General features: G+C 36.6%; 2 protein-coding genes across 15 annotated transcripts in view; one reads left to right on the forward strand and one right to left on the reverse strand.

Annotated features, from left to right (window-relative positions):
• LOC136030131 (D-glucuronyl C5-epimerase B-like) overlaps positions 1–25562 on the reverse strand; it is a 141095-nt gene that overhangs the window by 97465 nt on the left and 18068 nt on the right. Inside the window, exon 1 of one of the 5 annotated variants that reach the window (XM_065708815.1) lies at positions 27–165. The exons of 3 other annotated variants lie outside the window; for them this stretch is intronic. The gene's annotated coding sequence lies outside the window, so the exon portion shown is untranslated. Of the gene's footprint in view, positions 1–8; positions 166–25562 lie in introns of those variants that run through there. One more of the 5 variants, XM_065708814.1, reaches the window with a different exon arrangement.
• LOC136030133 (uncharacterized) overlaps positions 4675–25562 on the forward strand; it is a 149239-nt gene continuing 128351 nt past the window's right edge. For all 10 annotated transcript variants that reach the window (XR_010618191.1, XR_010618188.1, XR_010618186.1 and 7 more), the window contains exons 1-5: positions 4675–4810; positions 21310–21459; positions 22024–22139; positions 23207–23295; positions 24697–24814. Coding sequence is in view for 3 of the 10 variants with exons in the window: in XM_065708822.1 (XP_065564894.1) it covers positions 24709–24814 (106 nt within the window). In the remaining 7 variants the exon portion in view is untranslated. The remainder of the gene's footprint in view (positions 4811–21309; positions 21460–22023; positions 22140–23206; positions 23296–24696; positions 24815–25562) is intronic.

Raw genomic sequence — 25562 nt, forward strand, 5'->3', positions numbered from 1 at the left:
AGACTAACCTGAATCAAAACACTTACTCAACGAAGTTCACATTTCTTAAGAACTAAAATTCTTCATTCTTTTCAAAATTAGACTTATTCTATGCCCTCTAAACAGATAAATAAGCAAATGGCTACAATCTTCATTCCAGAGCTTAGACACATGTTAATTTTTTAAATAGACTGCGCATTTTTTGGGCCAGTGTTGCCTTAAAAAGTAGTTTAATGCATGTCGCTTATAGAAAAGAGGTTTGGAAGCGCAGCTAAAAAGGGTTTTGGATACTATCCCTGGCTTCAAAATAAGATGAAGAAAATCTCAATTTGAGCTCTACTCGTGTATGAAAGCTTTAGAGGGGATAAATTTTGTTCAAATATTTTTGATGGTAAAACCCTGTTAGCATTAAAATAGTAATCGCCTGAATTTCCTGAGGGGCTCCTTGTTCTACACTGGAGCTACTTAGTGTGCTGTACCATCTTATTGTTCACTTTGACTGTTCAAACTTTATATCTCAGACTATAATTATCGATTTTTATGTATCATTCTAGATTTTAGTGAAATTTAATATAACTGAGTGTATTGGAGTTGCATGTCCAATTAGTCTTTCCTTAGAAATTAGGGGCTTTTCAGTCAAGACTGTTTAGTCCTTTTTTTTAGCCATTCCTGGTGCGGGTTGTTGGATTGTTAACAGTTACTGCAATTTTTATGTCTTGAGGTAGCTCCTTAGATTTATGTTACTGTACTCTCCTCGTATATATTTATAGTTCATTACTCTTTGTGAGGGTATTGCATGGCCACCCACGCTTTTAATTGAGAGTTTAGTTTTTGGTGCTTTAAGCGTTTCAACTAATCATTTTAAAGGGCATTCTGACTTGATCTTAGGCCATTATCTTGACATGGGCAAAGGTCAACGGATTTAGTTTATACATTATAGGATATACAAAATGCGGATGATGGTGTGAGGCAAGTAACAGTTTCAAAATGAAAACGAAGAGCGAAGACACGCGCAGTTAGAGCACAGGCGTCACCGAGCATGTGAGCAAGTGAAAAATGAAAATGAAGAGCAAAGACCTACGTGGCTAAAAGACGATTGATACCGATATGTGATTGAATCAAAGAAAATAAACTTGGACACCGAGAATCAAAAAGTCTCAAAATTGAAGATGAAAGCGTTGGATAAAGTCCACCAATGCCTGCCAACCCTTTTGTAAAAAAAACTGAAGTATGGCGATATATATTTCATAATGACGAAAGGCAAGTCGAGGTAAATACGAACCAAACGAATTAAAATCATAGCGATGACGATTGAGTTTTGGATATTGACATGGATATGCTTACCAATGCCTACCTTACCTTTGAAAATCAAAAAACTGGTTTAGATCGCAAGACAAGCAAAATTGATTGCAAACCGTCGCAAGACAAACAAGCTTTTGTCCAACCACCTGAATAATGAAAAAACAAAGCTGGTCATCAATGCCTTCTATACTTTTGAAAATCAAAAACCTGGACTAGCTAAATCGTTGGAAGAAAAAGAAGTTTTTGTCCCACCACTTGAACAGATAAAAGAAACAAAGGTTTGGCAATATGTATTTCATAATGACAAAAGACAAGCCGAGGCAAACGTCACAGGTCCGATAAGAAAAAATGTAATTTTACAAGGGCACTGCTTCTAATTTAAGGTCCATTTTGACGTCATGACATCAAGAAAAGTCTAAATATATATATATATATATATATAAATAAGTTGTTTGTTTGTGTGTCTGTCTGTCTGTCCGCATATAAAGTCTGAATTATTTCATCTTATACCAATTCAAAAACGAATGCATTCAAGCCGAAGTTGCTGAGTTGGTAAAGCGTTCTGTTCAAGGTTCTAGGTCCGAGAGGTTCCAGGTTCAAACCTTGGCTTTAGCATTAATACAAAAAAGAAAAAAAACTAAAAAAGGTAAAAACTACAAAAAAAAGTATAAAGAAAATACTTAAAAAAAAAATTAAAAAAGCAAAAAAACTAAAAAAAAAACTTAAAAAAAGGTAAAAACTAAAAAAAGGTGAAAACTACAAAAAAAAACAAAAAACTAAAAACTGAAAAAGAAAAAAAAACTAAAAAAAGGAAAAAAACTGAAAAATACACGAGAAAAAGAAAACTAAAAACCGGGACACAGGGAATATAAATGACGACCAGGACACTCAAAGAAAAATTACAGAATGGGACACTGGAACACAAATAACGACCGGGAGATATAAATGACGACCGGGACACTCAAAGATAAATTACAGACCGGGACATCGGGACACAAATGACGAGCGGGACACAGGGAATATAAATGACGACCGGAACACAGGGACACAACTACAATGGGGATGCTGGGGCACAGGGGAATATATAAATGACGACGGGGACACAGGGAATGTTCGATTAGCAATCACCATCAACAAAGCTCATGGGCAATCATTAGAATAATGAGGTATAGATCTGAATACGGATTGTTTTTCCCATGGACAATTTTATATTGTATTTTCAAGAGTCGGTAAACCTGACAATCTATTTATATGCACAGACAATGGGACATCAAAGAATGTTGTATATTCACAAGTTTTACGTGGTTAAAAACACATATATATATATATATATATATATATATATATATATATATATATATATATATATATATATATATATATATATATATATATATATATATATATATATATATATATATATATATATATATATATATATTCACAGGTGGGACACAGGGACACAACTACAATGGCGCGTAACGACTTACGCGTGGGGGGGGGGGTTGCAAAGCGCCCCCACCTCCTAGGTGTTGGGATGGCGCGAAGCACCACCCCAACAGCTAGTATATAAATATATATATATATATATATATATATATATATATATATATATATATATATATATATATATATATATAATGAAAAGAGAAATCATCAATGTAACAGCCCAAACACAAAAAAAAGAAAGGAGATAGAAGGAGAAAGGGAAAACTGTTTTCCTAAATTAGTGGTTAATATAGACCAGCACTTGAATGAGGCCTTAACCCTACTCATCCATACGACCACATAGGTCAAACAGCATAGCCAAACACAATCAACCATAAAGAATAATCCATGGACAGGCAGTCATGTCGTCAATAAGTATAAGTCGTCATTTCCCAAACACTAGAAACAATAAAGACAAATAATTATATATATATATATATATATATATATATATATATATATATATATATATATATATATATATATATATATATATAATGAAAAGAGAAATCACCAATGCAATAGCACAAAAAAAGGAAGACAGAAGTAGAAAAGGAAGTCTGTTTTCCTATATTAGTGGTTAATATAGATCAGTACTTGAATGAGGCCTTAACCCTACTCATCTGTACAATCACACAGGCCAATTAGCATAGGCATACACAATCAATCATAAGGCAGTCGTGTCGTCAGTTAGTATAAGTCGTCATTTACCAAATAATAAAAACAATAAAAAAAAAGACAAATAATTCAGAGGCAACAACCCAACACAAGGGTTCTTCAGGAGAATACACACTTGCTTATAAGGTTTCGACACTTTAAATTCCCTACCCAGGCAAGAGCAGGGCACTAATGAGAGAACAGCCCCTTTCAAATAAGGAGCAATATCTGTTCGTTTTAGTTTTAATATCTCTCCTTATTTTCAATTTAAAAAAAAACTTTTTTTTTATTTAATTTCTGAACGTTTTTGAATTAATACATGTTTTGATTTCGGCTCTCCGCACATGAATAATTAGAACGAAATTTGTATATTAATTTATTTTTTTTGGCAAAATGGCTTTATCATAGTTTTGATTGGATAATTTTGAAAAAAAAAGAGCGAGGGAGTATGTCTAGTAAACCTCCAATTTTTTGGTTATTTAAAAAGACAACTAGAACATTTAGTTTTTCACGCACGTTTTTATTATTAAAAATATACGTAACTTACGAATTAACTTACGTAACGAACTTCTATGTTTGTATATTTTTACTACGTATATGAGGGGGTTCACCACCTTGTCAACACCTCGCTATTTACACCAAAACTTAAAGTTTTTCCCAATCCTTTAAAAATGACCCTTGAATCACAAAGGCCGTAAAATAAATAGTTAGAAATTAAGAAAATTACTTTAGAGTAAAGAGTGAGTTATTAGGAGGAGCTGAATATATATACAGGTCTTAAGTGATATGTGATTGGTCTTTAAGTTAAAATAATTTCCCATTTTTCATATAGTGTTTGTTATTGGGGAGTATACAAACATTTTTCATGTCGGGGAGGATTGGATTTAGTGATAGGGGTGGTTTTTTGAGGTATATTTTTGGGGATGGACTTTCCGGGGTAAATTTTACACTGGGGGATTCTGATTTGAAGTTCTTTTTAATTTTCTTACTTTCTATTTGCCTTCTCAATTGTCCAGGGGAAATTTTCAATGTGTTTGGATTTCCACGAAATAAATTCCACAGAAGGGGGAAGTTCCAGAGTAATCGGATAAATGGTCAGAACTTAGTCTTATTCAAATCAAAGTATGCTAAGGGGAATTTTTCCTGCTGAATTTTCCGCATGAACTCTTACGGCTGGGGAGGGAACGAAAGTTTCAGGAATGACAGTTTAAATTTTATGGATCTAAGGAATTTTATTGCCGTTAAACCTTGAAGAAATTTTATTGCGCGCCATTTTGATTCTGTAAGGAAAGGAACGCCAGAAGAATAAAGCTAATTAAGGAATATAATTTTCAAATTTATTGTTCCAGTTACTACACGAAAATTTATTGCTGCTCTGATTAAGGTAACACTTGAACTATACGCAGATTGCTTTTTTGGATATAGGCCTTTTTGACAAGTCACAGACCAACCTTTTTGGTAGCCTAGGCTAAGTCTAGAATTAGGGTTGTTAAGAAGGAATCATGTTAATAAAATAATTCATGCTTCATGATATGCATATTAGCCTAGTTGTAATGGTTTAGGCCTATGACTAGAGAAGGAGACATGTTAAGAAAACAAATGTTAGGCTAAAAAAACAGTAGGCCCTTATCACATTGATAAAAATTATGTCAATCAAAAACTGTCACATCTTGTACCAAATAGGAATTAAGAACTATGAGAAATTTAAACAAACCTAAAATAAAGTTAGGTATTTCACAAGAAAACTTAAGACAGAATATGAAGAGGGATTGGCATTGGATTCAAAATCTAATCCTACATGATTTTGGAAGTATACTTCAGCTTGGAATCTGGGGAGACACTCAGTTACAGCACTACTTGTGAATGGCAATATAGTTAGGCTAGCACCCCAAAAGATTGAGTAGTCAATTTAAGTCAGTGTTCATGCCTCCAGATGATGCCCTTACCAGAAGCACCAGAATATTCTAGGCCTATTGAGGAGCCTATACAAAAGATAACTATGGTTGCCTCTTATGTAGAGAGTCACATGAAGCTGCTTAATCCTAACAAATCAGTTGGCCCTGATGAAGTTTACCCATGAGTAATAAATAATATAATAATAAATATATTGGAAAAACCCGTCACAATTGAACAAAAGACGGATAAAAAACAAAAGAGAAGAAAACGCACATACAAAACACAACGAAACTTCTTGAAATGAAAATAATCACGAAGGAACTATAATACAACTATGTAAGAATGGCGGTCCACTGGTGGTTACTCGCTTCTACTCTATCACGGTACTTTTCAAGACACGCTTCCACCGCAGTAAATGGGTCAGGTACTGAATACCGCCTCGTTAGGTAAGAATTACTTGTTCTTAATGGCATCTCAAGTAGGAACTTGAGGTACCTGAAGAATATTCTTCTTATAGTTACTTTATTCGAATTTGTAAGTAACTTCCAGAACGGCGAAACGTAAAGAACATGGGGTAAGGCAACAGCAACAAATATTTGTGCACGCAGCGACCTATTTAGATTACGCTTGGAGGAAACCGAAGCTCCATAAGCTGACCTGATCTTCTTCTCGATGTGCTTTACAAGCAGTGCTCGTGTATGCTGAAGAGTTTCACCGATCGGCAGACCCAGGTATACAATTGACTTAGAGGGCATGACCACCTGTGACCCTAGTTGGATTTCGGGTTGAGAGGCATTCCAGTTAAATAACAGTACTTCACATTTTGTCACATTAAAACTCAACCCAATTTCATCATACTCCATCTCCAAAATTTTAAAGTTAGATTCCAAAGAAGACAAAATTCTTGAAAAGTTTAGAAGGTCATCTGCAAACCCAACTAGGGACACGTCAATGCCTTTAAAAATACAGCAAGGGGCCACTTTTGACTGGGCCGTCGATATGCTGTTGTTGAACAGATCAGGTGATGATACGGCTCCCTGTTTTATACCTTTCTTCACCACAGCAAACCTACGACTTAATTTACCTGACAGTTTAATACGGACCTTGAGCCTACTATACATGTCGTTCAAGGGTTTGACAATAGCACGGTCAACTCCGGACTTTCTCAGCTCAACCATATTCTGAGAATGGATACCCGAATCAAAAGCCCGCTGTACATCATATTCACCTATAGCTAGGCTTTCTTTCGAAATGTGGGCATCCAGTAGAACATTTGCAGCTACATGCAAGGCATGGGCACATCCTAAGCCAGCTTGGAATCCAAACTGGTGGGGAGGCACTTTACAACTAGCTTTAATGTCCGAAATTATGAGCTTTTCAAATAGCTTGCAAAACACAGATGATACAGTAATGGGTCTGTATGACGATGGTTCATGAGCAGGTTTACCCTTTTTCAAAACTGGAGTGATCACACCTAAACAGAAAATGTCCGGTACAATACCATGTGTTAGTATAATTTGGTAAGCTATTGCTAAATGCTCCGATAGAACTGGACCACCATTCAGTAGGTGTAGAGCACAGATTTGGTCGGCACCGGCGGATAATTTCTTCTTTAATTTTTGACAAAGGTGGGTTATTTTCGCACTAGAAATCACGAGGTAATTATGCTCTTTCGTCATAAGCTGATCGAGCTCTTCGCTAAACTTTTTATTTTTCACTTCATCTGGTGGGGAGAATTCAGCAGCAAAATAATCTACCCATATTTCCTCATCTATATCACTAGCATTTTGTCCCGTACTTTCTACAGGCCTGGCACGGAGCTTCCAGACCAAATTAGGGTTTTCAATGATTTTTGAAACTGTTTCCCGTTTGAGGCTACTACGATGTTTTCGTAGCTCTTTCGCGAACCGCCGTTTTGTATAAACCCGCAATTCATTGACTACCCCGCTTTTTGGCCGGTCGCACTCGTGCCAAACCCCCAGCCAGAACTTGGCAGCTGCTCTTGCCTTCACAAGCTCACTGTTAGAGGCCCATCCTTTCACTCGCGACCCACGTCGGACGCTACGTAATGGGACAGCAACCCTTTCAGCTACTCTCAAGGAGTGGCAAATTTCGTAGAAATACATGTTCAGTTGCAGGCGTATCTCGCTTTCCGTTAGGTCACAATCCCACTGTAGGAGGTGGAAAGGCACTTTAATTTTCTTCAAAATTTGTTCACAATTGAGCTGGAACTGCTCACGGACTACTTTTTTCCAATCACGTGCTGGCTCAGGCTTGGTTTTTGGAGCACACTGGGGACTGACGGCTGGTATTGCAAAAGAGAGAGGTAAATGATCCGAATAGGCACCGTCAGATCCAACCGAGACTGACTCTAGGTCCAGTTTGTAAGTTACTACATGATCAAGATTTGAGACGGTTTTTGCGGTACTGATATAGGAATAGCACTTATCCTTCTTAGCAACTTTGAATCCGCTTGGTAAGGCGTTCAGCAATAGTACAGCCCGAGGGCAGGAATGATCGTCGAGATTGCAGTTAAAGTCACCAAGAATTATAACAGGGCATGATTTCTGGACTAAACTGAGGAGGCACTTTCCGAGCTTCTGGCATGCTTTTGCAAACTTCTTTTCTGAAGCGATGTCATTGTAATTGGTTGGTAAATAAACATTTACGAAAAACACGCCATGCATTTTGGCAGCTTGGAACCATTCATTCTGCTCGACACACACGGGGGGCCCCGAGTTAGAGCGCGTGATTATGGCTAGGCCACCAGAGGGACGACCCCGAGTCCCAGATCTTCGCGCAGGTTGAACGAGGTAATGCATATCCGAGGAAAACTTTAGAAGGTTTACACTATCATCGGTCAGAAAGTGTTCCTGTATGCAAATACAGTTATATTCTTTAGAAAGGTCAGTTAGAAGGGGGATTCTGTCCAACACTTTACCGTTCATATTCCAGCAGAATATTCGATTTTCCATTTACGTGCTAGTGTTAGGCTGGGCTTTGTTAAAGGGACAAGCAGCATGGTAGCAAGAGTGTCTACTAGAGCCGCAGTTTAGGCATTTTTGCGGATTACTACATGGGTTGTCCTTACTAGAGCTGTGACCATCGCCACCGCAGCGCGAACACCTTTCTGGTTGCGAACAGTCAGCTGCTAAATGACCAACAGCATGGCACTTGAAACACCTCCTCGGTAGAAAGCGGAACTCTTCAATCCTGAACAGTTCTAAACAAATCTTCAGCGGGTTCGCGATAGCGTTTTCAAGTGTTTGTCGACTTGCATAGAATAACTTGAACGCTCTCGTAGATCCGCATTGCGCCACTTTGTCGCAACCAGCAATTTGACAGAGTTCACTCTCGCTAACTGAAGAGGGTACTCTTTTCATGATACCGACAAACTGGGGAACTTTGACTTTAGTGGTTATGTTCTTCCTTTTCATTGCTTCTGCAAGTTGGGTAGCGGCATCTCGAGACTGGACAAGAATCTTCCATTCATCGTTGCTACGTTTCAGAGTAAGAGAATCGGAGCTTACGTCGCTAGGGCAAACCTTTGCAAAGAAGTCTTTCCGGGATTGTGGGGACGTTAACTCAGGCGGCATATCGTTTGCTTTCACAACCACCGAGTAAAGTGGCTTTGATGGCGGATTCGCTGCTGAACGGGGAGTGGGTGAGTCCTGGGAAATAGCGTCGCTTATGGTAGTACATTGCTGCGATACCCCGGCGAGCTGCTGAGCACACTGTTCAGATGCAAGTTTGATCTTATCCGCGATAGCCCCTAATCCGGCATCAAACTTTCGGCACATCTCGTTTACTTTTATTCTCACGCAGGCACTGACTTCATCAGGGCAGGTGGGCACTTCCTGCGGATCAAAAATTACGAAAGTAGGCAAGGGCTTTTTCTCTTTAGCGCAAAGGGCTAGGATTTTCGCCATTTCCATCACGTTATCAGAATCGTTTGCCGTTTTCCGATAGACGTAATCATAACCAATCTCATTGGCAAGCGTTATAAGTTTCTCCTTCGCACTAAGAATTTCAGCATGATCAAAGAACTCCACAGCTCGCTTAACAATGCTTTCAATTTTGTTCCCCGCTTGCATGGATCGCGTGAGAAAGTTCAGTACAGCATTGCGTACGAGAGTCCCCATCGCTTATGTCACAGCATTCAACGCAATTTTCGGATAGCGTACACAAGTATAAGGGAAGCGTCGGGACCTGCTCACCTATTCCCCGCAATTTAAGGGTAACTAAATACCAGCAGGTACGTACGGCTCTTGCGGCAGGCACCCGCCCCTCTTCTGCTTACAACCTGTGTACGTTTACCTATCGGGAATATTATTTCGCGGCTCGCTTTGCATGGAAAATTCTTCAAAAGAATTTGATTTTAGATCCAGATAATTCTTCAGACAACCAATCCTCACTCGACAGCCGATGAAATTCAGCAGAGTAACCTTGACTAGACTGAAGCCTATGCTGAAGTCATTTACTATCTAAATCTCTTGACAGAGGTCTTGTAAGTTTAGCCTAATTAGACAAACACATTTAAATCACACAGTCTTCAATTCTCTGGTCTGTTGGTGGCTTTTTGACGAAATTTCACTGGACTTTGAATATGATAACCAAACTTTCCAAACGTTTTCGGCTGCCGACTTTTTGGCTGATTTTTCAAATTCGCCCAAAAGAAATTATATTGGCAACTTCGGAGCGGCAACAGCGACAAAAAAAAAAGTCGAAATCAGGACACGTTGAAATCTCTAGGGAATTACACTTATATATCACCAACTAGAAACAAATCAAACACAATAAAAATCCAAGGTAAGTAAGTATAGTATAACACTTTAGGGTCTATTAATAAGGAAAATAACACACTAGGTATGGAAAAATGTCTTTGACTCACTATTTGAGGCAATAATCCACAATTAGAAATTCGTAAATAACACATGGGTTTGTTGACGATTGTATTGTTTAAGAAAGAAGTATTGAAGAAAGAGTATTGAAAGAAGCTCATGCAGAAATAGCCCTTCCCCTTACAAACATGTTTCAGAAGTCTCTTGATACTAAGCAGATTCCTCAAGACTGGCAGAATACTAATTTTACACCTGTACACAAAGGGGGTATCTATAACAGCTTTTCCAATTATTGACCCATTAGTCTTATATCTGTAGCTGGTAAAACCTTAGAAGGAATCATGAATACTCGCATTGTCAAACACCTGACCACCAATGAGCTGCTCAGTGATAGTCAGCATGGCTTCAGACTTGGATGCTTGGTTGAGACTAATTTGACTGATGCATATGATTATGTTACTGAGCATTCAGATCAAGCAATCCCTGTTGACTTGGTTCTATTGTATTTTGTGAAAACCTTTGATAAAGTATATCACTGTTGACTAAGGACCAAGTTGTTTGCAATTAGAATACATAATGAAATTGTAGAGCAGGTGCTTAAGTTTCTTTCTGGGACAGAGCAAAGGGGGAAAATACTTAGGAAAAATGGACAGGTATTCTTTTTAGAATAAGTGGAAGTATTAAGTAGAGTGCCCCTGGGACCAACTTTATTCAACATTTATATTAATGATACACCAACCACAGTCAAAAATAAAACAAGTCTTTATGCTGATGACTCCAAACTCATTGGATGTAACACCCAATAAGAGATCTTCTATGCAGAATGACCTATGGGTGCTTTCCCAGTGGGCAGCTTTGTGGAGGCTTGAATTCAATGTAAATAAATATCAATAAATCCATTTTGGAAAGAAGAACAAGAAATACCCTAATCATATGTTAGCAATGGATTGATTAAGAGAGACTATTATCTTGTCTGAAGTGGAGAGAGACTTGGGGGGTCATAGTCAATAAAGAATTAAAATTCACTATGCACACACAGATAGCTGTAGCCAAAGCACTCCAAACCCTTGGCATTATAAAAAGAACAATCACTAGTAGGTCACCTGTGTGGATGACTAAATTATATAAGGTATTGGTCAGACCTAATTTGGAGTTTGGCATGTGTATTGCTAGCCCCCTAAACAAAGGTGACCAGCAGAAGTTAGAAGCAGTTCATAGACAGGCTACAAAAGCAATTGAGGGATGCAAATACTTGAACTACTCATCCCATCTGAAGAAACTGAAACTCCTCACTCTTGTCTACAGATGTAAAAGAGGTGATATTTTTATGACACATAAGCTACTGAATTCTAACTCTCTATTAAATAAGCAGTTTCAACTTGAATGGTCTGCCAGAACTAGGGTGCATAGTTGGAAACAATATCAGAAGAGGGCTGCCACTAGACTACACAATAACTTCTTCACTAACAGAATAGTGCATTTGTGGAATTTGCTCACCAAAGAAGTGGTCACTACCCCCAGTGCTGCTGCCTTTAAAAGAGTTTGATGGAGAATGGTCATCAAAGCTGTGGTGAACTGAGTGCGTTGCTATTATTTTGATGTAGCCTATATCATTTCAGTGTTTCAGTTTTATTCACAAATGCTATTAACATAAAGCTGATTGTCTTCTAATTTTTAAAATATAATTTATTACTTGATGTTTGTTAAATCACAGATATTAAATATAATCTTTTTCTTTTCAATTGCTTATCAAAACAGAGGCCACATTTATAATTTATGCTGACAAATTATTGGTGAACATTTGACCTAGAAGGCAGGGCTTTGTTACTGCTCTCACATAGCATCATGCTGTAGTAAAATAGGAGTAGTCCAAAAACCAATCTCTATTTTTCTGGAATGCCAAGGAAAAGTTGTCTTTCCCTAAAGGGGGCTTTTACCATAATATGCCAGAATAGACTAGAAATAATGTGCCAAAATTGACTGGCTATATTTTGCACATTAGGGGAAGGGATCAGGGGTAAAGTACAGTAGAGCTGCATGCAAAATATGTTGGCTACAATTATTTGGCATACTATGAAGTACAAATTATTTTCTTACCATTTTCCTTCTCTGCATGTCCTTCTCTAGACTGTTGTAATTAGCACTTTTGACTGTAAATAGACTATACTTTATCTCCCCATAATGTGAAAATAGGCTATATAGCCCAAATTTCATATTGTAAAACTCTAGGCAAGCTACATTTCAATCTCTTGGAAAGAGGTTAAGGTTAGAAAAAATGAAACTTGTAGGGATGTGTCTACATACTACAGTTCCAGTTCCAAAAATTGTAGGGAGGTATAGGACTAACAAAAAGTCCTTTCACCTCTTTGACTTCTTCTTCAGAAAAACTAGCCACTGGAAGCACTATTCTCCTCCAATCTGCAAACAAGTTCAAGCTCAATTTATTAATATAATATATATAACAAATAAAATACACTTGGTCACCACAGAGAGACAGAGCTCATGATTGCAGTGACCCCAAACAATGAATATATGCAATTATGAACAATAATACACTGGTATTGATTGTGGGAAGTGCAAGTACCTGAGCTACCTGTCCCCAGCAGTTTAAGGTCACTAGGCCAGCTGGTACAAATACTGGTACAGCTCTTCCTACTCATTCCTGGTCTCTTCTGCACAATGGTCTCTTATCCAAACATATGAATTAGTGACTACACTGCTTGATGAGGGTCTTCCTGTCGACATGATTCTTCTTGATCTGTCCAAAGCATTTGACAAAGTTTGTTATGAATTCCTCATAATCAAATTGAGGGCTGCAGGTGTCAACAAAGGTGTTGTACAGTGGATTATGGGCTTCCTTTCTGAAAGATCACAGAGTGTCAGAGTTTTTGATTTGCAAGGAACTCCTCATTTCTCTTCTCCCACAACTGCATTAAGTGGTGTGCCCCAGGGCACTATTCTTGGACCTACACTTTTCAACTTCTATATTAACGAATTACCCACCCTTCTTTCAAATCTTATTACCCTTTACACTGATGACTCAAAACTAGTTGGAAAAGCGGCTACTCCCTCTGACCAGCAATCAATTCAAACACATCTTGATAGTCTAGAAAGATGGGCTAACATGTGGCTTCTGACTTTCAATGTTGACAAATGCCATGTAATTCATTTTGGCAAAAATAACAAGCATCATAAGTATTTCCTTCAAGACAACTTCCTTTCTGCTGTTTCTGATGAAAGAGATCTTGGGGTTATTGTAGATCACCAATTAAAGTTTAGCAGCCATGCTAAGTCTGTTTCATCTTCTGCAAATAAAACCCTCGGTATCATAAAAAGAACCATCTCCAGCTGACACCCTAGAGTTCTTATGAAGTTATATAAGGCGCTTGTACATCCACGCCTGGAGGTTGGAATGTCATTGGCAGCCCCTTTCTTCAAAAAAGATAGGAAGTTGCTTGAGGATGTCCAGCATCATGCCACTAAGATGGTTACCAACATGAATAAATTTCCATACAAAGAAAGACTACGTCGTTTGAAGCTGCCAATGCTGACATACCGACGGAAAAGGGGTGACATTATTTTAACCAAAAAAATCCTCTCTAAAAATACCCTTCCCAGTCTCTTTGCACAACCCATTCTGGTACTAGAGGACATTCTTTGAAGCTCTCCATGCAGCGTTCCACGAGTAGACATAGAAGCCACTTCTTCAGCCAAAGAATCATCAATATGTGGAACCAGCTCTCTGAAGAAACAGTTTCTGCTACTTCAATTGACATGTTCAAGTCCCACCTTGATAGGGAATTGCTCTGCCAGGAGTTCCTTTACAATTGGGAAGCTGCAGAGTCCTCCACAAGAGTCTAATCTAACAGCCACAATCTACACCAAACGAATTCTTTTTTTCTTTTTTTTCTCATAGAGCATCACAAGGATGGATAATCCTTATATCGCTCCAAGCTGCAATTTAAGGTAAATTTAAGGTAATAATAAAAAACTATAGATAAATCATGTCCTTTTAAAAATTGATTTCTTCAAGCTTTAATTGTTACTAAACAATTTTTCTCTTATTTAAGATATCTTCTTTAAGATAGATAAAAATGCTGGAGCTATGTCCATGGATAAGGTATAGTGTAAGCATCTTCAAAATGTTCTATTTTTTACATGTCACCTTACCATAAATTTTCTAGTTTGCCCAGTGAGATGAGTTGGTGATGAGTCTCCCATGGAAAATCTTGCTGGTGGTGTGATATGACTATGGTTTGACATCCCAGGTTAGCCTACACTGCATTGTCACACTCTTGATCAACTCCTTTTTTAAACACATCTATGCTTTGGAACTGGATGACAACTTTAGAGAGACTGTTCTAGTGAGAGACAGTACAAACAGAAACAAAGTGCTGGTGCTCATGTCAAAGGGGGACTTGCAGCTTCTTTGTGTTTTCTTTTTGTTGTACTTGTAAGGATGAGGAGAAAACTTGACTTGAGAGGTCATTTTCTAGCAGTTTGCAAGTAGCAATTGCATCTTCTCCCTTCCTTCAGTAGACTAGGGTGGCAAGTTTTAGGGACAAGCTGTTCCTCATATGGCTTATCTTGCAAAGCTGGTATGAGCTTTGTTGCTTGTTTTTTTACACTCCAAGTGCTTTAATGTCCATTTTATTATGGGGAGATGCTAGGGTCATTCCAAATCCTGGGTGTGGATGTACAATAGCTTTGTTCAGCTTCTTGACCACACATGGCTTCCTGGTGGTAAATGTTTGTTTTATGAACCTTGGGGCTTTGTTTTCTTTAGCAACTTCAGTTCATGTGTGGCTGTGGAACTTGAGTTTGTCATCAACAAGAACCCCCAGGTCCTTCTCACAAGTAGGTCCTTCTACAGTTTCAAGTAGATCATCTCCTATTTGGTAAGGTTGTCTAGGGTTGTCATGTTCTAGATGCAGGACTTTGCATTTTGAGATGTTGAACTGCAAACCCCACTCAGATGACAATCTAGATAGTTCATCTATATCTTTTTGCATTGTTGAGTAATTGGGGCTAATTTCAGCCTCTCCCAAGAGCTTGCAATTGTCAGCATATAGTGTCAGGTTAGTTGTACAGTTGTTGACTTATATGCTGAACAACATTGGCCCCAGGATTTTGCCCTGTGAAACTCCACTAATGAAGGTGTTTCATCAGAATAAACAGTTTTACTGGTGGCATCATAAATTATTCTTAGTTCCTCCAATAAGAAAGGCTGCAATCCAGGCAACTATATCCTCATGCACCCTGTATGCTTCCAGTTTTAGGAGAAGTTGATGCTGTAATTCATCAAAGGCTTTTGCTTGATCAATCAGTATGACATCCACTGGAAGGTCATCATCCAAGAGTCTGGGTCACAAAGTGATATGATTCAATGAGGTTAGTGTCAATTGAGTGACCTTTACAGAATCCATGCTGACTTTTTGAGAGTGACTGATTTCTTTCAAGGTGAGAGACCAGTGCATCATTTATGATGCTCTCAAGGACCTTGCATACAACAGAAGTAAGACTTGTAGGGTGATAATTACTGGCATGGTCCTCTCTGTTTCTTGAAAATGGGTTTAATGTTGGCCTGCTTGTCACTTGGGCGCATTATGGAAGTATGTGACATCCCAAACATTACTTCTACTGGCTCTGCAATTTGTTCACCTGCTTCTTTTAAAAGTCTGGGTCATAGGTTATCTGGCCCTACAGCTTTATTTGCATCCATTTTTATAAACCTTTTCAGAACATTCTCTATACATATAGCTGTCATGTACATTGATTTTTGGATTGGTTGCTCCAATAAAGTGGGTGGAGGGGTATTTAAGGGCTTAGTGGAGAAATTTCTGCCAAAGCTAGAGTTGAGCAAATCCACTTTTTCTTTAGCCTATGAGGCCTTTGTGTCATCCTCTTTCATGAGTTTCTGGGATATAGTGTCTATAGGGATTAACTGCTAAGACATGGCACCAGAACACCTTTGGATTCTGCTTTATGTCAGCTGCATTTGCCTGTTTGTGGTTTTCTACAATCTTCCAAGTCAAATTTCTTAGCCTATTTCTGCTTTTTTTAACATGTCATAGTGGCTATCTCATCTACACTTTCTGTATTTGGTCAATGCTCTTTTTCTTCTTTCTTCTAGTACTTTTGACTTCTTTGGGTAGGAAGGGGAGTATTTTTGGCAAGGGCAACCAGTATACCTGGGTATGTTTGTTTTCTGCAGCTAGGACTACTGTCTTAAATGCCTCCCAGCTTTTTTCTATGTTACCACAGTCAACCACCCTCTTATCAATTTGTAATCTGTAAAGGATTTTTTACTTCATTTTTCTTCTTGAAGTTTACCTGTATCTCAGTCAGGATACAAATATGGTCACTGCTTCTAAATGCAGGGTGATAGGAAATAGAAAGATTTTTTTTAGACTCATTTGTATATTATAAAGAAAGAATTGCTTTCTTCTTATGTTTCCTTCTCAATAGCCCTAACTGTAGGCTAACACCAACTTAGATAGTGTGTTCACCCTGTCAGTCACAGAATGGTAATGTGTTTTATGTAGGTTTATTAACCTGTCAAAACCATTTGACCTATATCTGATTGTAAAAGGCTTTCAGATATGGTGGATATGAAACATTTTGAAAGATTTATGAATATAGATAGCAATGAAAGTAAACATGATACTATTATTAATAAAAACATGCTGTATGTTGTAAAGGAATACTTTTGTGGTTTGAGTGTTTTTTGTTGTCCTGTATAAACATATATCCTAGGCCTATATATGAGACCACGAGAGGTGAAAGTTACATTTTTAGAGCAAACCAATTATTCCAAGAAAGAGTAAATGGTATTGATTAGTGTTCCCCTTGTTCTTAGTTCAGTTATGGAATCTTAAATAATAAGCTGTTCCTCTTGGCTAAATCAATGATTTGCTTTTTTTTTACCATTACTGTAATTGATGTAATTGTCAGTCCTTGTTTGCAAAATCTAGCTGTGGAAAGTGTTATCTCTACTTGCATATTTAATAAGACAGGTAGCTTTCTTAGAATATGATTACTGTGGGTGCATGTTAAATTATCCTATCATTGTTTTTTCTTGATTAGTGCCAAGTTTTGAGTTACCAAAATATATTTTTCCCAAATCTATAATCAGTGGTGGCAGAAACTTTGTCAAGAATTAACAGTTATTCAACCTTTCAAAAGACTCAGCATTTTCATGGTTATTGTAAATACATAAAGTCATGTAAGTTTAAAATCAAGTATCAAAAGTTGTTAACCATAAATATTGTATGGTTGTTAACCATAAAGCAAGAATTTGTATTGATGAAGATTGTAAGACAAGTTTTTACTTCTCAGGGTGACTTAATACTGGTGTTGTTTCTTTATTTAATAAATATTTATTATTATTTATTTAAGAATTAACGACGCTTCTTGACTACTATGGTCCCTGCGTTGGCCCTGCAGTGCATTCCTGCAGCGTGATTTGATCTCTGGGCCCTGTATTACCAAGCTAAGGTCAAATCCACTGCTCCACCACATGACTACTAAATATTTCTCTCTCCCCCTGAGGTTATTTCAAATATATACAATTTAGTAAAGTAAGCCCTTTTTGAGTCAATTACCATCATGTTAGTAACTGTTGTTCAACAATACTGAGATAATAATTATAAAACAATGTTAGATTGAGCATTAAAGCATCTTTGAAAAACATTCTTGTTTTCTAGATACTCATCCCTTTTTTGACTGTATAAGATTACTCTGCTTGAAGCAAATGGGGTATGTACATTAGACGATGAGGACAGTGTTTCCAGAGTTATTAACCATTTTTAAGCCTAACCTGTCCTCACAGAGTTGTTGTCAGTTCCACTTGTAATTTGGTTGGTAGGCACCTATAATCAAATCTACTCTCCAAAAAGTATAAGACTCCAAACTATACTCTCCAAACTATAAGAGTCTGGAATCCTTTGATTTCTTGGGGAAAGTCTTCTTAGTAGCTACATAATGACCAATATTCTAAGCACATTGGGGTACTTCCATGAAGAAAGTATTGGGGGTCAGGAGTAAGTTTTGTATTTTAGAATCCTTATATCACTCCAAGCTGCAATTTAAGGTAATTTTAAGAATCTGTTCCCTCAGCCATGTGTTTTAAGCACATCTGGCTGTTTATGTGTAAAGGTTGATCAGCTATTGATTCTTTTATATTCTTTCTATTGATCAGCCCAAGGCATTTGTCTTCAGAAATTGTAGACTGATAGGTGAAACAAACATCCTGCTGAAATGGTGATAGTTGTGGTACCTTTAGAGGAACCATGTGCTCAATTTGTTTTCAATAATAAATTGTTGATATGCATGCAACTCAACACCATTTAGTTGAACCTTTGTAACTCAACTCCTTCAACTCAATTGCATCCAATTATTGAGTTCTAGCATAGGTTCAGTTTGATAGGCCATGAGTTAAACAGGATCAGATCATGATGTAAATTGAGATAAATAGGGAATGAGGTTTGAGTTGCTATGGGCCAAAATTCTTGAATGGTTTCAGTTCAGACGAGGCACATGTACATCATGCTTACTAATGGTACCCAGTTTGTGCCTCCAATCACTCATTTAAATTCCAGTTTGAAATAATGCAACATGCCTGCATTTTCTACTAATATAAATGCATAAAGTGTGTAACATTATACAAAATTTGTAGATTCACCTTCTAGAGTCAAATTTATCTATTGCATAAAACCTACTAGCACAGAAGAATATCCATCAGAAGTGTCACTGCTCTCATATGTAGTCTTCACTTCTTTGCTACTGACCTTGTTACAGTTCATCATCACAGTGTGGATGTATTAATCTGATTTTTGCACCCACTATCATGGGTTACATAACTTACTCATATGATTAAAGACATATTTGGGTGTGAATATGAACAAATCAATCTTTCAGTTATTTAGTAATTAATGGCCATGCCTAAAAAAAAGGATTGAACCTGATTTTTTGTATTTTGTGTTTGTTTCTGGAATGTCATTTGCTATATTGTGGGAGATTTTAATTTACTGGAATTACACTGGATCGATGGGTTTGCTGTTGCAGAAGGGGTTGAACACTTGAATTGCCCACTTCTGGACTGCCTTCATGAACATTTGCTATACCAAGCAATTGATTTTCCGACCAGGTATAGAAGTGGGCAGAACCCAACCCTAATAGACCTTTTGTTTATTAATGACCATGAGACACTCATTAGTGTCAACTCGGAACCACCATTTGAAGCGAGTGACCATGTTGCAATTACTTGTAGACTTAGGTTGTACCCACAGAAGGATAATTGGATTAAGCATGTGTACACAAATTACAACCAGGTCAGACATGAGTTAGCAAACCAGGATTGGTCATTCATTGATGATAAGAATATGGAGGAGGCTTGGCTTGAAATGAAAAGGGTTTTAATTAAAGCAACAGAAAAACATACAGTAATTTCCTGGAAAAGAAGACCCAAAACCCTACCATTTATCACTCGTGATATCAAGCAAGCTGTACGGAAAAAGAAGAAGTATTGGAGCAAATATAAAAATAACCCCTCCTATGAAAATTATGAGAAATTTAAACAAACCCAGAATAAAGTTAGGTATCTCATGAGAAAGCTTACAACAGAATATGAAGAGGGATTGGCATTAGATTCAAATTCTAATCGTAAGAGATTTTGGAAGTATGCTTCAGCTGGGAATCCAGGGAGACACTCAATTACAGAACTACTTGTGAATAGCTAGTACCCCAAATAATATAGCAGCTGAATTGAGTAGACAATTTAAGTCAGTGTTCACGCCTCCAGACGATGCCCCCTTACCAGAAGCACCAGAATATTCTATTGAGGAACCTATGCAAAAGGTAACTCTGGTTGCCTCTGATGTGGAGAGGCGGCTGAAGCTGCTTAATCCTAACAAATCAATTGGCCTTGATGAAGTTCACCCACGAGTATTGAAAGAAGCTCATGCGGAAATAGCTCTTCCCCTTACGAACATGCTTCAGAAGTCTATTGATACTAAGAAGATTCCTCAAGACTGGCGGGATGCAAACGTTAGACCTATACACAAAGGGGGTAGCTTCCTGTCATTCAGAAAAAAATTTGAAAATCATGTTGGTTCTTTTCTTTCTGACAGAAAGGTACTCTGCCTTCAAATTTCTTTTGATATAAGATCCTAAAAAAAACTTTATTAATTCTAATAATTCTAAATCTTTCTGTAACCCCATTCTAAAATTTTTACTTTTTTATACTAAAATGAAAGCATGTATCTAACTAATGTATTGTCCTAAACATAGAGGGGGGGATTACAAATTTGTAATTTTCACTATATTTTCAAAACCCCCCTACAAATAAAGCTGCTTCAATACGGCGGGAGGGGGGGCTGGCAAATGCCTGTTCCCTCCAATTGATGAAATCAGGATGAAAATCTTCATGGTAAATGTTCAAGTCCATTTTCAGCTGCAGCCATATCAGCCAGTGTCATTTCAGAAATTAGCAGAAGGGCTTCCACTAAAGTTTTTGTTTGTCTTTGCTAGGCATTGGAAATTTTTGCTGAAATCAGAAGCCATGTATACACCCTAGGGTTCTATAGGTTGGCTGCTTGAGTACTTATTTAAATGGTAGTATCAATGTATACTTGTACAGACTGGGAAACCTTTTCTGGAATTCTTGGTGAAAGCAGGATTCCAAATGCAATTTGCAACAGAATTGAAATATGTACAAAAAAAGTTTGTATACTATTTATAAGCTAGGGAATTTGTGATAATTTAAGAGAAAGCTATTGGAAATTTGTGGTTTGGCATAATCTGTTAAGTTTTAATTTTAAATTAAGATGTTAATAGTCTAATATGCTCTGTCACAACTTATTTGTCTGTAGTTAATTTCCTGGAAACTAAGGAGATATGTGCTACAAAATATTCATCTCTGATACACAGGGCTATCTAAGTCACATGGCTAGGCAATGGGACCCTGTTTTGTTGTTTGATTAATAATATTTTATGGATATGGTTTTTCTTTTTTAAGTTCATTTGTGATATGTACATCTTGTATCCTTGGAGGAATCCATCTTCTGCTTGGTCCTTTGATTGTCCTATTTTTTTAGTCGATAAGATTAAATATTACTCAATTAAAACTGAGTTACTTTCTTTTTAGATGGTTTGTCAAAATGTATATGGTGAAGCTGAGGTGAAAGACTACAGAGTGTCAGCTACAGAGGAATTAAATAGATGGTCCAATAAGTTAGCAGCATATGTCTCACGGCTGAGAAGAGATAGAAGAGAAAACCTTCAAAGACTGACAGTTGTAAGTTGTGCACTGAAGCAATGTAGAAATACACTTAAAGCCAAATATGAAGGAAGACAAAGAAGATTGGCATCAGTCAAATCTACTTTACTAACCCAGTTGATACCTATTGCTCCTAGTTTTAATGAAAGTAATGAATCAGTCTCTTTGGCTGATTCTATGATGGAAAGTAGGAGAAAGAGGGCTAAGTATAGGTTTGATCTTGAGGATTTTCAGCTTGAAAAGTGTTTTGGTAATTGCTCTGCTGAGAGTGGTTGTAAAGATTGTAGTAGAATATCTGTTCTTGAAAATTTATCATTCTCAATAGATCCTAAATCAGCTAAAACTATATCCTCTTTAGATTTGGGTATATTTGATAAAGTTTGTAAGGATAGTTCTCGAAAGAGGCATCCTGTAGATGATACAATGGATGAGCTTGATAGGTTTCTTAGGTGTCCAGTGAGTAAAATTAGAAAGTTGGGATAGTTATTTAGTTCTATTTTCTTATGTCAATTTTTGTACTGTGATAAATACAATTGATATTTTTATACATTTATGATTTTTACTAATTACCTTCAACTTCAGGAATGATTTGCATCACTTTTGGGCTTGGCTGAGGAAATGAGAGATGAAGTGTTGCTGATTGACATTGGGGCCCTTCTGTCTTCTGTTCAGATCCTGCTACCTGTTTTATGTCCATGGTAGTAATTTAATCTATTTTACCGTGAGAATTAGTTGAAATTCTATTTTAATGCTTTGTTTCTAATTAAGATTTAATCTCGGAAGAAAAAAAATATCGACACAAATGGCACATTGCTTAAAATCCCTCAAATTTTAAAGATAAAAAAATGAATAGAAGATTTTTTGCATTTTGCAATTTTTTGGCTTTAATTTTGGACCAAACAAAGAGGGCTATTAAAAATAATCTTACTTTTTTTTAAAAAAAGAAGAAAATTTCCAAAACTATAAAGAAAAAACCTCTGTAGCCCTTTATGCCATGATGAAATTTTTATCCCTGCTTAGACTTATTGTGATATCTGAGTCAAGAAATAGAGTTACAGCTCCCTGCTGTAACTCTAATTTCTGTTCAAAACAGAAATCCCTGATAATATAGCAAACGTGATTAAAATGTTTTGCTAAAGTACAGTTTAAAATTTGTATTTGTTCTCTGAATGCTGTGGGTGAAAAAAGTATACAAATTCTGAAAGAAATTTAAGTTAATATTTGAAATAATGGACAAGTTTTAAGACTAAATAAGCTTTCAAATAACAATTCGAGATTTAATTCCACTGTGACTTCATGTGTATTTTTCTAGGATTGAAAACACAATAAGCATTATTTTAGGTCAGAATCGCTTAAGTACAGCTGATGTTAAAAACCACAACCTTTGCCCCTGTGCATTTTCAAGAGTTGGTTGCTTAAAATATTTTTAGCTGTAGTTCCTCTTAAAGACTTCAGTATATGAACTGCAGTACTCATTTGTCATATAGAGGCCCCTAACTGATTCTTCAATGTTGTTTGCTAAAGATTAATGTAAGGCAAATGGGATTCGTTAATTTGCTGAAATGGATGCTCTTATCAATTTTTGTTGTTAAAAATGAATGAAATTCAAGATAAAAAAAAAACAAAGAACACAGAAATGAAAGGTTATAAATCAGTAGTCAAACAAAGAGAAAGGAATTGTTTTCGTTTTATTCCTTTTTTATATGTTCATAAATAAATTGTATAGATTAGTGGAAAGCACATCTAGCTGATTTACTTTTTACAGAAACCCTATTCGAGGCAGAATCAGCTTCCTCACGGTTATCCATGCTTATTGACTGCAAGATGTGATCCTGTCACCTTCTCATTATCTCTGTAAGTTATATTAATGGTTAACCTCCCTGTTGGACTTCTTGTCTAATATTTTTTATGTCAACAATGTATCCAGGTCTCCATTGAAATAGCTAAAAAAAAAATTTATTAAATTGGAAGAATGGGAAAACGTTAAAACATTCATTTTGTTTTCTTGTAGTACGCAGTGTACTTAAATTCCATATAACACTTATGATTTTTACTTAAAACATAGGTTTTATTAATCCTTTGCAATCCTATATAAATACTTGCTGATGCATTGAGGGTTCATTTATAAGTTTTCTCTTTGTTGTCGTGAATCCTGACCAGCTAAGTTTCTTTAGTCAAAATTTGCATTTTCTTCTGTCAACTAAGATAATGACTGATGACGGGAAGGAGGTACACTCCTGATTAAATATAAGCTAGTAAAATAAAATTCTGCATTTTATGAGTATTTGGAGTATATCCAGAAACATTTCTCTTTCTCTATTGAAGATTGGAGCTTGGTTTAAAGTTGAACAATGTTATGCAGGGTGTTTCGACTTTTACCTTGACGTGGACTTGGCTGATGTGTATTCTAGTTCAGAAAAGAAAACACATTAGTTCCATCTGCACTTGCCAAAGACAGACTCGAATTTCTACTTTAGAAAAAGTAAATATTCTAAGAGTTTAGTTAAAAAAGAGGTTGTTTGATTTATGAGTTCAGTCCAATTTAAAGTTAAGCTAGATTTTAAAATCAGTCATTTTATCTTCCATATGAGCTGGAAAAAGTCTTTGGAAATAATAATATAAATATCCTTGCAAATAATAGCTATAGTTTTAGTGACACATCAAGCTGGGTTTTCGGCAGCCTTTTTTATGTTACCATTTGTCATTAAATTAAGTGTTGATTCCCCCCAGAACTGGTTCAATGATAGTTGTTGGTTCAAAGAATCTGCTGAGAATAATATGTAAAAAGTTGTGCCTGATAGCACTGTGGAATGACTTCTTTACCGAGGTGCGTCCTGCAAAGCTATTGCTAAATTTCTCAAAGGTGATCTGAATATCTTGGCTGAATCTGTTCGGATTACGACTATTAAAGGCACACGGTCCTATGGTGTGGTTTCCTCTAGGCCACAACAAAAACCAAATCTTAGGTTTAATCATATTTATTCAAAAAAGCCTGAACTTCGACTGTAGCCTCATTTGATTTCTAAGTAAAGTTAAGTCGTTTACATGCATTTAGTGATTTATAGTATTGGCGGCTTGTAGAAATGAATGGTTTTTATTGCGAGTGAGCAAGAATGAAATCTAAAATAAATGTAGTTTTTGTTTATTATGGGTGAAACGAAAATGCTATTTTTCCTCTATTTTTGTCTTTCATTTCTATTATCACATAAAATGTCAATTATCTTGCACTTTTTGTTGAAATTTATATTTGTACAGAACAAAACATTCATGGAAGTGTTGATCATTTCATTTGGAAGAAAAATTGCCAGGCTTTTCCGCTCGTTTGCCATTCATCTCGAATTTTACTGCACCAATGGGATGAAAGATGGTCCAGGTATGGTTTAAAAATTGGTCTCGTTGATTCTAGCTTACTTATTAGTTCTTTTGAGATATTCAAGTATGATCTCAGATTAAAGAAAGTGTTTCGATCGAAAAACATATTGTATATAAGGGTCTTTGAAATACCTGTCAATACATAGTATGAAGACTAGATACAAATCGGGAGGCATAATGAGCAAGTATCCTTACAATTTTTTATGATTGCCCAAGAAATGGAAAAGAGATCAGATCTTTGGTTAAAATAGACCAATAATATAAAACCCAATAAAATAAACCAAACCTATTACCAGAATGTGATGTAATTTAGAATAGTTCCCGTTTTTCGCAGGATCTACCACTCATATGCTTCCCAGGCACTTTTGGGTTTCGCAAATCTTTCTTTATTGGTATTTTTGCCAAAAAAAGCTAATAAATAGTTCCTGCAACACTAAAAACTTACTTCGTCCTGAAAGCCTAATATTTATCTAAACTTTTTTTAAAAAGAACTCTCTCTTTTTTGGCTATTCAAGCTGCAAAAAAAGCGCCACATATTTTTTAACATCTATAAGTAATTTAAATGTATATACTTTTAACATAATTTGTGGGGGGGGGGGGGGCTACTGACGAACGGTAACTGAACAACAACCTAGGTAGGCCTTGTGGACAATTTTGAATTATTCTCGAATGGAACACAACAGAAAGTATTTCCAAAATGTGTTGGAAGAGATCACGTAAAATACTACTATTTACTTTGTTACGTACGA

Source organism: Artemia franciscana, chromosome 8, assembly GCF_032884065.1.
Source record: "Artemia franciscana chromosome 8, ASM3288406v1, whole genome shotgun sequence".
In the NCBI taxonomy this organism is placed as follows: domain Eukaryota; kingdom Metazoa; phylum Arthropoda; class Branchiopoda; order Anostraca; family Artemiidae; genus Artemia; species Artemia franciscana.